The sequence below is a fragment of the Phlebotomus papatasi genome, chromosome 1 (assembly GCF_024763615.1).
Source record: "Phlebotomus papatasi isolate M1 chromosome 1, Ppap_2.1, whole genome shotgun sequence".
Taxonomy (NCBI): Eukaryota; Metazoa; Arthropoda; class Insecta; order Diptera; family Psychodidae; genus Phlebotomus; species Phlebotomus papatasi.
In genome coordinates this window covers 106499417-106514827 of record NC_077222.1, presented here as the reverse complement: position 1 = coordinate 106514827, position 15411 = coordinate 106499417, and the positions used below count along the sequence as shown (strand labels likewise).

The 15411-nt window shown below is 34.7% G+C and overlaps 1 protein-coding gene across 2 annotated transcripts in view; it reads left to right on the top strand.

Annotated features, from left to right (window-relative positions):
- Positions 1 to 15411, top strand: part of LOC129799088 (bicaudal D-related protein homolog) — an 89055-nt gene that overhangs the window by 70918 nt on the left and 2726 nt on the right. For both annotated transcript variants that reach the window (XM_055842712.1, XM_055842711.1), the window contains 5 exons: positions 2728 to 3024; positions 8073 to 8261; positions 8477 to 8554; positions 12647 to 12842; positions 12908 to 13170. In XM_055842712.1, the coding sequence (XP_055698687.1) occupies positions 2728 to 3024; positions 8073 to 8261; positions 8477 to 8554; positions 12647 to 12842; positions 12908 to 13170 (1023 nt within the window). The remainder of the gene's footprint in view (positions 1 to 2727; positions 3025 to 8072; positions 8262 to 8476; positions 8555 to 12646; positions 12843 to 12907; positions 13171 to 15411) is intronic.

The following is a 15411-nucleotide window of genomic DNA, read 5'->3' as shown; positions in this document are numbered from 1 at the left end:
TGACAGAAGTACAGATATAATTTTTTGCTCTATTCTTGCTTCGCAAAAAGTCATGTTAAATATTTGCTCGAAGTGACACTCGGAATGCTTGACATCGCGTCTATTTTGATAATATTTTCCTTAATTCTCTTTACTGATTTGAATTCTGGTTCACAAATTCTTCTCTCTTTATATGAATAATTGGGGTTTTTAATAAATTAATGCAAAGAATTCAGTTCCCATTATAGATAATTTCTTTTCTTTTCAAAAAAAAAACATCATCTATTAATCTGTAAGGAACTAGTTCCAAAATATGAACATTCTATCCACAGTATTTCTAGTACATTGATTTAATGGGTTACACTAATAACCCTGATAACACTGTGTAAAAAAAGATTATGAAAAAAATGATGAATAGAAAATTTGTTTGTGATAGGGCCTTATTCCTTCATAAGGGGAAGTGGGGCATATTTGAATTAGGGCAGCTTTAAAATTGGGCTTTTTTCACACATTTCTAAATGGAACTAGACCTTAGCTCTGCTCAACTTAAACCGCACGGCTTTAAACAGCCGAGTTGCACAAAAGTGAATTAAGTTCATGAAAAGGACATTTATTTTTATGAAATTGAAATTCAAACGTTTTGCTAACCTTAAAACCACATCTACACATAACTCACTTCTGCAGCAAACGTTTACGCACTGTTGTTGACGTTGTTGATAATTCAAATGTCTAGAATACCAAAAATTCGAAACAGCCAGCGCTAAAGCGACTAATCTTCTAATATAAAAAAATAGCATTTAGATTTTGAAATTAAATTTCTATAGCTTCAGCACACCTCAGATCAAGAAAATGTCAATAAGTCAAAATTCACATCGCTTTCTTTCTCAATCCTTTTCCATAAGTCTCTCCCAGTCTTTCATACACTTCTTCTTCTTTTAAACATCACACTAAAGTCAATTCAGTTCAGCCTAATTTGAGATACGAGGGACTGGGATAGGCATATTCAAAAATTTTTGAGAAAAAAAGGAGGTAGATTTTGATTTCATAAAATTTTCCTGATCTAAAAGCTGTACCAGAACTGTTCATTTTTCACTAAAAAATCGCCCAATTTGATACTATCAGATAAACTTTTGCTTTAAAATTATTGGATAGCACTTAGTTGTTCTTTTTCTTTATATAGGAGACCGGGGTCATAAATATTGTAATAAATAGGGAGGGTGGTATTTATTCAGAATAAATAGTGGTTAGCTCAATATTTATTCTAAGGCAAACTATAACAGGTCAAAGTGTAATCTTATCTGTGGCTAATTCTGCCTCGGTCTTCCTTATTGTTTTCTGTAAATCAGACAAACTTATTTAGAATTAAAGCGCTCGGGGTCAGTTAAACAAACCCCATTAAAATAATTTCAATGAAAAAGAGAAAAATAAGCAAAATTTAAAATCCGGGCAACGCGGAATTCCGGACAAACCAAATTGTATGTTCGAACTTTGATAATTCTACTAATAAATTTAGTAATTATGCAGATCTACAGTAACTTTGAAAATTATTTACTTTTGAGAGTGTTGTCTGAATATTGATTTGTTAAGAATTTCACGTAGACCGGATTCTAAATTTTTACCTTCGTTCCACTGGTTTTTCAATAAGTATCTGCGAGTTTTTCTCTCAATAAATAAAGCGTTAGAATGTGTACTACTTTTAAAATACATTAAGAATAATTTTGAGACCGTAAGCGAAAATGAACGGATATGGTCCTGCCTTTAATTCAATTTGCTGTCAATTAGACAATTCTTAACCGATTTTGATCACTGGATATTTTGGGAAGGTCATTTCAAGGACAAAAATTTTCTCTAAAAGGCATTCGTTGAACCTATATAGATATCAAAAGGTTATGTAGCTGTTGAGGTCCCACGGGGGTACTTAAAAAGTTTAAGTGTGGAAATATGCTTCATACTGCCCTGCTATCCCCTAATAATGCGAAAATATTGATGTTTTGCAATTAAAATTCCTAAGGAATTTTTTATACTGCCAAAGTTACTGAAGCATTTTTTTTAAATAAGTAACAATTGACCTACGCATTAGAATAGAAAAACAGCTGTAGGGAATTCTAATCGAAAGAAAATTCTAGTAATTAGAAAATACCAAAGAGTACAAATAATTTTCAAAATACTTTGTTTCGTTCCAACGGTTTTATGACAAAATCTCCCTCTTTGTGAATAAAATTTTCTGTTTTATTATTATTATAACACCTTTTTGTACTTTTGGCTGAACAAGCTGCGATAAATGGGATGAATCGAAAGAGAAAAGACGCGAGGAGGCAATCACTTAATCTCCGTGTAATTAGTAAAGAAGAAATATGTTTCAATTAATTTTATATCACTTTGAAGAGATGCACTATCTTCTTTAATGCTATGAAGGAAGATTTTGAAATGTGGAAAAATCTAATTTGACGCCTGCCTGAACTTCAGCTCTCTTGATGGCAAATTGGCCCAAAATCCCGTTGGTAACTTTCCCCTTTTGACCAGAGTTCCGCGGAGTTGAGAAGGTGCTGGAAATTGAAGTTGAAACGGTATCTTGAAGCATAAGATAGTAAATGTATTGAGAGAAGGAACTCCCTCTAACATCTTATCTCACACCTCTAAATCAATCAATTGCTCAGATCTCAATGCTCCATAAATTTATTCATGCTCTTTTGCTATTTATATACTCCCGGCATCTGTTTACAGTCTTGTGCCTTTTTTTCTCCGCAGAACTTGGAGCAGGAGAAACATGTGCTGCGTCGGAAATTGTCTATGGCACAGAGCGATGGGGATCAGAGGGTGTTGGAGTTGCAGGCGGATCTCAAGGAATTTCAGACAAAATTGGAGGCACAGGAGCAAAATGTGCGGCAGGCAGAGCGAGAAAAGACCCTCCTGATTGAGGAACTAACAGCACAGAATGCCCGACTGACATCGCAATTGCAAGAGGCAAATCATCAAGAGGCTCAGCTCACGGCACAATTGCAGGAAGTACGAGATCAGTACAGTTTGCGCAACACGAGTTTACAGGTAAAGTCAAATTATGGGTTAACGAAACACTTGCACAAACACTAATTATCATTTGGCATGGAAATTGGGCAGGAGGGCATTTTTAATCCGTGCTTTTTTTGGCACGTGCAACATAAGATTGATGGCATCACATGCGGGGTCACCATCGTGATAACTCAATTTTCTCACCTATTCCGCAACGTCATTTAGCACATTGTGATTGTTAGGTCGACCCTTTCACAGCGCGATCGTGCATTATTTAGTGTGAGAAAATTGATTCTTTAAATTCGCTCTGTCTTTTATGGGTTACATATCAATTTGTAAGATAAAAGAGGGCTGATTTGAGAACTGATAGTATATCAGTATATCAGTTACTCATGGACTTACTGTTGGATTTCTTTTATATTGATGCGAACAAAGCCAAGAAGGATGAAAGAATTATGGAAATTGAGAAATATGAAAAGCGGAGGTCTTTGTCCTGAACATTTTTTTAGCACATGACTGTTCTCAACTGATTCTGCATTATCGACTTTTCTTTGTGTTGGTTCCTGTCTCGATTGTTTTCCCCAGTCCTCGTCGTGTTCCAAAACCGCCAAACAGTCGTGAGAGGCACCATTTAAAATGAAAAGTCGATAACGCAGAAATACATGAGAACAGCCATGTACTAAAAATGTTTGGAATATTTTTTTAGCACATATCAGTTCTCAAGTAGTTACACATAATCAAATTCTCTTTGTATTGATTGCTGACGCGACTGTTTGATGGTTTTAAACAAAGTAAAAAATGTAATTCCCTCTGGAAATAGTCTATTTTTATGGAATTGAGCATTTTTTACTTTAAAGAAATTCATTTTCTATATACTCATTTTCCCGCAATTTCAGACAATTCAACCAGGTAACACTAAATTTACTTCGGCTTTTAAATTAGCTCAGGTCTGTTTTAGAACATGGCGAAGACTGGGGTAAACAGTCGAGACAAGAATCAACACAAAGAAAGTACGATAATACAGAACCATTTAAGAACAGTTATGTGCTAAAAAAATGTTCAGGAGAAAGATTTCTCCTTTTCTTCTATGGAATACCACCATTAATCACTGATCATAAAATCCAAATCAACATATCCTCAATTCTTCCGGTGTTCGTCAGTAAATTTTCCTCTCTCAAATTAAAAGAATCATGTTTTTTTCTCGAAAGCTTCGGAAAAGGAGAAATCTTTCTCGTAAACATTTTTTTTAGCACTTGACTGTTCTCAATTGCTTCTGTATTATCGTTTATTCCAGAGCTTTAGAGAAAAAACCTGATTCCTTTAATTTGAAATAGGGAAATTTTCTAACGAACACCGGAAGAATTGGAGATAGTTTGCCGTCCAGACTCCAGAAAAACCCAATCAACATCATCAAACGTAGTTTTTTCCTCAAAGTAAATATTATATTTGCTTAAAGTAAATAATATTTTAGTTTTATTTTCAAAAAATTGTATACCCAAGTAGCAAAATTAAACCAATTTAGGGGAAAGTGCCCATGCTTTACACAGTCCCAAGCTTTACAATGACTAAATTTTTCCTATGTTTTTGAATAAATGCGGCTCTGCGATATATTTTAAACAAAAGACACTTTCCCCTAGTTTTTAAAATATAGATGAGATGAGTCACATTTATTGAAAAACATACGAAAAATTCAGGCATTGTAAAGCTTGGGACCGTGTAAAGCATGGGCACTTTCCCCTACACAATTATAAAAATAAATGCCAGCCATCAAATTTGTTCTCTTATTGGTAAGGTAGATAGTTCATAAAAACTTTATTCGCACTCCATTGAAAATACTTGAAGAAGTCCTGAACTCTAACCACTATCTTACCTCAATATTACGTTAATTTTACCTGTAATAAATATATCAGAACTAGGGTTTAAGGAATACCTATTGACACTTTAAGAACTCGTGTCAGGACCTATTGACACCCTACTCTGTACCATTTGGAATACGAAATTTGAACACTTATCCTTATCGAAAAACGTAGATTAATAAAAAAAACGCCATATTACTTACATTTTATTAGATACATTAAATAAATTTCAACATTTTGACAACTGTCAATAAGGGTTCGCTGTCGCAGAGGTGTTCATTCGACCTTAATCAAAGAATAATGTTAGTTAGTTTTGCTAAGTTGACTCAAAGTAAGATTGACGTCAATAATACGTAAATTTTTGTAATCGCAATTAAAAATTTAGTTTTTCTCTCAGTAGTATTATATCTAGAGGGGAAGGAACACTTTTTCGACGCAAATTCTTAAAGCGTTGACAGGTGTTCATTTCACCTTATTATACTTTCTAGACCGCGAATTCTATGTTGAATTGATATCTATATCCTTCAATATTTAGTCATGTAAATATTAGATATATTTTAAGTATTTCTACCTCTAAAAAATTGTTAATTTTTTTTGTAACGGAATTTTTTTTTAGGAAAATTCAAGATTTTTGTGTAATTTAAGAAAAAGAAATTTTGTTTTCTGAGATATTTTAAAAGATAAAATTAATATTTTTGGTAAATTTAAAGAAAAAAATTTAATGTTTAGTGTGAAAGGGAAATTTAGAGTTTTGCGAATTTTGAAAGAGAAATTTAATATACCAGGCAATTTTGAAAACAAAATTCACTATTTTGAGTAACTTTAACCCTTTAAGGACGATTGGGACACCCGTGATCCAAAAATAAAATTTTTCCTACGGCCTTCTAAAGCTGTATTTTGCTCTAAAAAAGTGAAACAAATGTTTTTTTCTGACCCTCGATTTTTGACCTTCCCTTCCTTATAGGGTTAAAAAAGTAATGACCAGCGCACAATAATTTTTGTTTGTAAACTTGTTTTCAAAATTTCTAATGATAATGAGCGAGATGACTAGATTCAGATCTCACTCACTCCCATTGAAATATCAAAAACGTGTTTACTAAACAAAAGTTATTATGCGTTGGACATAAATTTAGTATTTTGGATATTTTTGGAAGGATATTTAGTGTTTTGGCTAATTTTAAAGGGAAATTTTGCATTTTTTTACAACTCTTAAGGATTTAATGTGAAATTTCACGATAATTTTTGCGAAATCAGCATTATTTGAATGAAAGAATTTAGAAGATAATATTATAGCAGTGTATTGATATTTTTATCATGCAATTTCTTACAAATATATTACTCATAATACCATTACTTGTTGAAAAGAAAAAAAAAACAAAAGTTGAATAAAATTAAACTTACCAAATGGTAATTTTTCTGGTAATAATCACCTCATTTTAACGTGGAGATAATTCCCAACTAACAAGTATAATGTACGGGTGCCCAAATAATTATTATGACGATACGATAAAAATAACATTATAATGACTCCATTTTGCAACTTGGGTATTTAATAAGAAAATTGTTTTACTGATTTTATCGTTTTTTTTACATTTCTAAATTTATTTTAATAAAAATCGCCCTTTTTCCTGTTATCAAATTTTAGTCGACAAATTGAATAATGAATGGCCTACATAAAAGTCGTTTTTGGCAAACATTTTTGTGGTAAAGGCAAAACCGATTTTTTAAAATTCTCATAAATTTTATAGCGTAGAACTTTTCACTATTTTTCTTATTTGTCACAAGAAAGCGATTAATAAACCCAGATACTAGGTTTTTATTAAGTATTAGTATTAGTAAGTAAATAAAAGAGGTTAAGTACGATAGTAAGGTTATGTTAAAAATAACTTAAGCCAAAAACATATATATTTGTTCAAGTAGCGATAGCAACAAATATGATTTTGAAGCTCATTTGAAGAATTATTCTCGATATGTAGATGTCCGATCCTATGCCAAAACAAAAAAACATAGAAAACCTAAATTATTTTTTTGTGGTTATCATAATCTAATCCGAGTATCTTTACATTGCATTTATCACATGCTTTATTTATTTTATAAAAAATAGATTTTTATTAAGAGAGAAATTTTTCTTGGACAAGATACTTGTGCAGTTTTAAAAAAAATGTATTATTGGTTATGTAAGGTTATGTAGTTTCGAACATAACCTCACTTTGAAATTTAATTCCTTTACTTAATTTTTATCTAATTATATTGTCTCCATTGTCTCACATTCCCTAAAGTAATTGATATATTATCTAACAAGCAATAATCCTTTCACTTGAATAATTTAAAAATACAGTAGACTCTCTCAAATTCGGGCATATGGGACCGAAATGTCAGCCGAATTAGACAGAAATTCGGGCGACAAACTTTTTGAAATGCAACGATTTTTTATTCATGTGCATATAGATATTGAGTTTACACACTCATATATAACGTAAATTGCATGAAAATCCCTCAATAATGCAAAATCACATCAAAACTAAGACAAACCATGCCAAATTTAAGCATATTTGATTCATTTGATAATCATAATCAAACTTGAAAAATGACAACAAACTTTTTTCAAATGTAACCGCTGCCCGAATTAAAAAGTAGCCCGATCTTAAAAGAGCCGAATTTGCAAGACTCTACTGTATATTCCCTTGTATTTTCTCTGTTGCAATTTAAATGGAACACCCGGTGCTTTAGCATAAAATTTGTATATAAGAAAATATTAAAATGTGAATATTTCCAAGCTAAATTCCCAACTTCATTCTGCAGTTTTTGAATAACCAGAAACATAATTTCTCCTTGCAAAGATAAACTAGATTTAAAATAGTCCATGGGGAAGTTGAATTTACGTTTTTAGAGCTTTCCAAGAAAGTTCTTTAGCAATTTAAGAGAGTCACTTGGGGAAATGCATGGGAATTTTCTTTCGTGTGAAAACTTATGTCAGGGGCCGGAGCTGAGGGAGGGAAGGAGGGCAGAAACTTATGTAAGCCAAAGTGAAAAATGTGGAGATGCAATAACCCAAATATTTTGCCAGCACTGCGATATAAAACATTCATGTTACCATTTTTATGGGCTACTCTCCTCATTCACCTGGGAAAGGTGAGAGACAGAGGGAGAGCTGATGATGAATTTTTCAGCGGGGTAGGAAGGTGAATTTTGAGGTTTATCCTTTTCCCTTTTTGCTTGAATGTTTAGGATCACGTGAGCAGTCTTGAGAGTCTCAAGGATGAGCTGCGCCTTGTGGCTGAGAAGAAGAGTGAACTGGAGAAGCGATTGCAGGCGTGTGTGCGCGAAAGGGATGCCTTGAATGCTGCCTTGGAGGAGGCCTCAGACCGGATACATTCACTGGAGCGCCATGCGAGAGAGCAGGAGACAAAATTACAGGTGAGGTGGTTGTCTTTCTCCGCGGGGGGAGCTCTGTGCGCCGTCACGGTGAATAATTCATTGGGAGCTTGGGATGCTTGGAAGACGGAATCTCCTTTTTGGCGATTCCTTTCTACCAGGAAGCACCATTTGAGTTGATACCGTGGTGGCGAATGGAGCCGGAGGTGGGTGAATTGGACAATAAAGTGTGGAGGTGTCTCTTTATGATGTTCCAGACCACCATTCGGACACTGGATCGCCTCCAGCGGGAGAACAACACGCTGACTGAGCGACTTGAGTATGCGGGCAATCAGGTGAGTGCCATGATGTGAATTCAAATGAGATTGAGGTGTCCTCTCTTCTGCATTTTATCTGTGATTCTTTCATTACCGCAGCTATAGTCATTCTGCGGGTCGGACAAATATCTCCGATCGGTATCGTATTTATACAGTGTCTCGGATTGGAAATGGTGTGTTGTACGAGATAATTGGTGTTGCCCGTGTTGCCATTAATTAAATTTTGTTTTTAACGAGAAAGTCGGCCAAATTAAAATAAAAACCAGCAATCAATTTTGTCTGGTCGCGCCCTTGAATTTAATCCATTTAATCCCTCTGATTCCAAAAATGAGAAGTCGTTAAAATCGGTCTAAGAGCCGACAGACCTGAGGATTAGCCGAAAGATGGCTTAGCGAGTTATATTAGAAATGATGGTTAAACTACATTTCCATCATTTTCCACTAAGTCGTCTCTCGGCTTAAGTCGTAAGTGTGTCTAGGGCATAACCGACAGGACCGATTACCGCTTTTTTACGTGCTTATTGTAAAAACAATCCGACGTAATATAGTTATCTAGAAGGTGATTCCGGAAATCTCGGGAACAAAAATCACTCAGGGAAAGCTCATCAACTTTTTCCAGAGCTTTCGGTTCAGTCTCCAAGCTTTCCTCAAAGACTTGACCACCTTGACCATGAAGGTTTGGAGATTGAGCCAACAGAGCCGACAGCTCTGAAAAAAGCTTATGAGTTGTCCCTGAATGAGTTTTGTTTCCCAAAGATTGCCGGAAGCCCCAACTCAAGGGGTTGACATAAGCTCTGAAAAATGTAACCGGTTTTAATGTATTTTTTCCCCTGTTTTCGTACACATTTCACGAGATATCTTCAAAACTACGTAGGTTGCCAATTTAGGGTTTTCGGTTGCCTCTTCGTTCTTAAATTGGCTTTTATTTTGTATTAGTATTTTTGCTAATTCATTCTACAATGACAGAAAACAGCTAATAAACTCAAAAGTCTTTTCGGCTCGCTAGAAACATAATGTCATGCCCCTGCCCCAACTAGTTGTGTGCCTTTCGACCGAGTTTCATTTAGATTTTGAACCGGTTTAAAGCCCTAAAAAATTTTTAACTTTTCAAAGAAGACAGGGTCAAAAATTGGAGGGTCAGACAAAATCACTTTTTTTAACTTCTGAGAGCAAAACAGGACTTTAGAAGGCCATAAGAAAAAAAATGTTGGGACAGCGGTGTTCCGATCGTCCCTAAAAGGTTAAGCTTTGAAACGTTTAGAAGAAACACACAAGTTTGCAAGAAATCAGACGAGATACTTCGAGTACTTTTATAAGGATAATCCTTAGGCCATCCCTAAGTGTTCTTATGATTCTTGGATCATCCTTAATCATATAAATAAAGCAAAGCTTGCGAAAAACAGAGGTGGAAAGTTACCTGTATCTACGGTATTCTGGTTGTATATAAAGTAAACGAGTTTTACAGGTTGACTGGAAAGCCTGTGTACGTGTACGAAACATGAAAAAGCAAACATAAAAAAAAAGCTGTTCAATGCACTTGATTTAATGATTCTCCAAAATTTTTAATCCATGGTGGTTACGTTTTCCTGAAAGTTTTGAGAGAAATGTTTTCCACAGAGGAATTGCTTCCCGTTTTGGAACAGATGGAAGACTTTGGAAGCTAATTTAGCGGTGTTCAAGTTCAATCAAGCAATTCTATGATAGATTTCTATCGTTTATCGACCGTTATTAACCGTTTTAATCTAGTCCCCGACGAGTGGCCTTCAAAGTTGAAGCCAATTTCTTAATTTCACATACAAATGCGTATGGGAATTTTTCTGCACTCGTGATCGTTATGCTCAATATTTAAAAAGTGAGAAGTTTTTCCGTATTATAAGATACCTTTCCGTATGGAGGGATAAATACACTAAATTTTTGTTTAAATAAATTTTTTCCTTGGAGCACTGTGAGCTGAGTCCGAGATCAATTTAAGAATTGGCTTCAAACAGCTCCATATAAAAAGGCCAACTTGCCAGGCGCTTGGTTTTAATATTCGTACGTTTGTGCGTTCGTTTCTAATTATATTCCTAATGCAAGAATTAGCGTGGACTGTCCAGGAACGTCACCTTTTAATAGGGATGTTTCTACCAGGCTCCCGGTACTCCCTTTACCAAGTTTCGTCGTGGACCAGTGACACTCCTTAACCAGATAAGCCTGGAATTATATTATTACGATTTCTCCAAATAGCGTTCCTAAGTGTTAGTCTGTGAGTTACCCTTCGGAAGGGATATCATAGAGGATCAGTAGAGTTAGTTCATGTAGGGGTCGTAGGGAATGGATCGTTAGGAGGAACGCTGAGGGTCCTGAAGATTCTTGACAGATCTAACATTACAATGTTACGAAAATCGTTAAGATAAAAATCATAACTTACCCTTCGGAAGAAATATCGTAAAGGGTTAAAAAGTATTGAGAGTTAGACCATTTTGGATCGTCGTAAGGAGTAGATCGGTATGAAAAACGCTGAAGGTTCTGGAAAAAACCTCAGACAGCCAAGGCGCTCTTCCATACTAATATCTTAAGACCTCCGCCCCTACACATTCCCTGACGGATCTAACAAATTGAAATCTCGTCTCTGACTTCCTCAAGAAGCTCAAGAAACTTACTTTTCAACAAGTTCTTATTAAATCGTTAACGTGCGCAGGACCACTCTTCCAAACAGCTTTCTCATAAAATAAATGCAGTAAGGGATCAAGGTAGTAACTCGGATCACAGGTTTGATGTTCGGATTTAAAAAATTTAGCAATTTATATTTTTATTAAAACAATTTACAAATATGTGAGAATCGTAAAAAGCTACTTATTTCATCTACGTCAATGCACCCATTTAATTATCTTGGCAGGTCATAAAGTTAATATTTATTTCTATAAATAAGTACGATTTGTTTCACGTGTTTGTTGGATCACAAAGATTTTATTATAATTTTTTAAATATTGTATTTAGAAAGAAAAGTAGGGTAACGTGTGGTATTTCTGAACAAGGTGCTTTTCGGGACATAATATAGGTATTTTGGGACACATCAAAAATGCTATAAATAAATATTTGTTTTCTAATTATTTTTAAGTTCTATATAAAATATTAAGCTCTTTACGTATCAGATAAACACAAGACTTCTGAAATTTTATTTAATTTAAAGCGTGAAATATGCGTGAATTGTGAGTGTCACATTTCACTTTTTACAATACCTTCAATGTGGTCAATTTTGCAGATGTCAACACAAACAGTGCTTAGTTTTTTTTCGAATTAAGTCACTTTAAAAGTGAAATTTAAACAAAATTTTTATGAAAGAGTGAAGTTTAGACCTTATACTTAAAGGTAAATAATCAGGCTCGGTGAAATTTATTTGCATAATAGCGACTTTTGCCTGTCCCGAAATACATACACAACTGTCCCGAAATATACCACCACTTTTACTTCTTTACATATTTTGCTATTTTATATAAAAAATTATGCATTTTTCAACATTTTTCGATCAGAATCTTATTCTGGATAGCATAAGGAACATAAATATTTGTATCAACAAAGAAAAAAATAATTTGAGAAGTCATTAAGCTGTTTGAAACTTGAAAGTGCTAAAAAGTATCCCGAAATACCACACGTTACCCTAATAAAAGAAATGAAAATATTATAAATAATTTAAAACTAATGTTTCCCGTTTTTTTTGTCTGTCGATCAGACCATCATTATTAATTGCAGTAAGTAAGAGGGGGGTCCCTCGAAGTCCCCAAGTTGCTATCTCAAACCAGATAGCTCTACAAGCATGGAAATTTTCAGGAAAATTATTAATTTGGAGTTATCAATAGATAAAAAATGATGAAAACGATTAAGTAGAGTATCTCGGAATTGAAAAAAATTCTATTCATCAAAATTTATTTTTTATGAGTCTCCCAAATTTACAATGAAAGAATCACAGATCCCATGGGCTAGTACAAGCTCATCACTGGGTTTTTTTTACGACACGGCGACTTCATTGAATATTGAAGTTGAGGACCTTGTGGGAAGATTGATGGATAGACGCATGTCATTTTGCTGACGAATCTCTCCTTCATCTGCAATATATTTTTTCTTGCTTCAGGGATCACCCAAATCCACCCAGGGACCACGGTCACTTCTCGCCGAGATGGAGTGCGAGGAGGAGCTCGATGGTACGACGGAGGATCATCAGAATAATCAGCAACACCCGCATCCTATCATCATGGAAGCCAAAGCGGTCTACAAGCAGCTAAAGACACTCTGTGGCACCCTCAAAAGTACCCATGATGATGATTCCGGTAAGCCTAAATCTTCCTAAAAATATCAAACTCTTCCTGATCAATCTCCTCTTGCATTATCCCAGGACTCCATTCGGATCTCTCTCTGGGCTCCATGGACAACACAATCTCCTCCCAGCCATCAGATTTCGGCCTCAATGGTGCCTCCGACAAGGAGCCCTTCCGGCAGGGAATGCTCTCAGCTGCAGCTGATGATCTCATGAGGAGCATCATGGCTCTGGATTCAGTTCACTTCAAAGCGATGCTGGATCAAGCCAGGGCTACAAATGCGGACCAGGAAGACGAATTGAGGCGGCGGCAGGACATTATCATGGAGCTCGAGAGCAAGGTGAGTTCTTTGAAATTCAACACAACACTTCCTCCAGGAAACTTTGGTAAATTGTTAAACAAGAAGCGTGGAATATTTAAAGATGCAATAATTTAGCTCTATAATTTCTCAGTCACGTACAGTACTTTGCAAAATTCTTGGAAGAATATTTCTAAGAAATTTCTTCTCTGCTCTTGAGTTTGTAGAACAAATTGAGAAATTTTCTTATGATTTTTATGATTAAGATTTTAGTTCCACTGAGGCAATTTTGGGCTTCAGGAGAATCTTTATAATTCTTTTTATTCATTTTTTAAATAAAAATAAAATAAATTTAAAAGAAAATAGTCCGTGAATAGATTTTTGTAGGAATCAACAAAGACCCAATGTCGATAGCCCAAACTGTTTTGTCCTCTAGGTCCACAAATTAGAAACGAAAAACTAAAATAATGAATTTAAAAAAAAATCTCGAAATGCTAACAAATTTGAATTGAGAATGAAGAAAGATTGCGTGAGATTGTTAAGAATCTCATTCAAAACGCAGAATTTTATTCATTGAAAAATCATAAAAATATGCAAATATGTTTAGTTTGAGATGGAAAGGCAATATTAAACTCAAAAATAACCCTTACTGTCCTCAGTAGACCTTCAATGAGATTCTTGTAGAATTTTAAGAATTCCCATATGGCTTATACGTTATTTTAAAATTTGAGGTTATCTTAGACATAACCTCAAAATAAGAAACAGGACAAATTTTGTAAGACAAAAATTTGAAACCTATAAAGCCGGCTATACACTTAATAAAATTTACTGCTATATTTCTTTTCAATATCCAATATTGACAAGGATTGCCTTCACATTGTAAAGATTTATTGACATAAAAGTTTGAATATTGAAGAAAATTGTCCAGTGTGTAGGCAATCATTGCAATATTTGTTTCAATATGGAGCATTTTTTTTCGATATTTTATTTCATTATTTTGAATTTCTACACACTAGGCCAAATAATGGCAATAAAAATTTTCAAAGTCACATTGAAATAAAATTTCAAAGAAATTCTAAATATCAAATTTATTTAATATTTCCTTCAATATTTTTTTTAATGATCAGGAATCTTCTTCGTTCAGAACATCACAGAACTGCTGGGATTTCCTTATTCATTAATGAAAATATATCCAAGATCAAAATCCAAGTCAGGACACATCTCTTCCTGCTTCCTCCAGAAAATCCCAGATTCTTGGAATTTCGCTGTATATTTTGTCAAATCTCCCCAAGAACTAGGCTTTGTTAGCACTTCTCACCTGTTTCCTCCAGGAAATCACAGTTCCTCTGGAATTTTGTTGTGCACTTGGTCGAATACACCCAGAATACCGAAGTTGGTCAGAAGATTTCTCCTAGTTCCTCCAGAAATGTCAGATCTTCTGGGATTTTCTTCTGTATTTTGTCAATAACACCCAAGGCACCCAAGTACGTCAGAAAATTTCTCCTGGTTTCTTCGTGAAATCACAGATTTTCTGGGATTTTCTTTTGTATTTTGTCAAAGACGCCCAGAATACTCAAGTTGCTCAGAAGATTTCTCCGGCATCCTCCAGGAAATTACAGATCTTCTGGGATGTTGTTATGTATTTTATGAAATACGCCCAGAAATCTTCTGACTAACTTGGATATTCTGAGCGTGTTTGATAAAATAGACAAAATCTCAGAAGATCTATGATTTCCTGGAGGAATCAGGAGAAATCTTCTGACAAACTTGGGTATTCATGAGCATTCTTGACAAAATACAGAAGAAAATCCCAGAAGATCTGTGATTTCCTGGAGGAACCAGGAAAAATCTTAGACCAACATGAGTATTCCGGATGTACTTGTCAAAAGATACAGTAAAATCGCAAAATCCCAGGTGATCTGAGATTTTCTGAAGAAAGTAGAGGAGAAGTTCTGACAAAGATGGATTTCTGGGAAGAATTGAGCTGCAGATACAGCAGAATCTCTGGTCCTGTTTACGCTGGATATTCTGAGATGTCTTCCTGAAGAGCAATTGTGATCGCCGTCACGCGCTTTATCGTACGTTTTAGCAGTACTTTTTATCATAGAACGCTTCCCGCCATATTGAAAATGTCAATCTTCGGTTTTGGTGCTAAGCGACAAAAATCGAAGTTGGCAGCCTTGAGTCGCTCAGTCATTTTATCAGTATGATATACTAGCATATGCTCGCGTCACGATAGATAAATGATTTTACTATTGTAAAAACTATTTTTTTCAATAATAA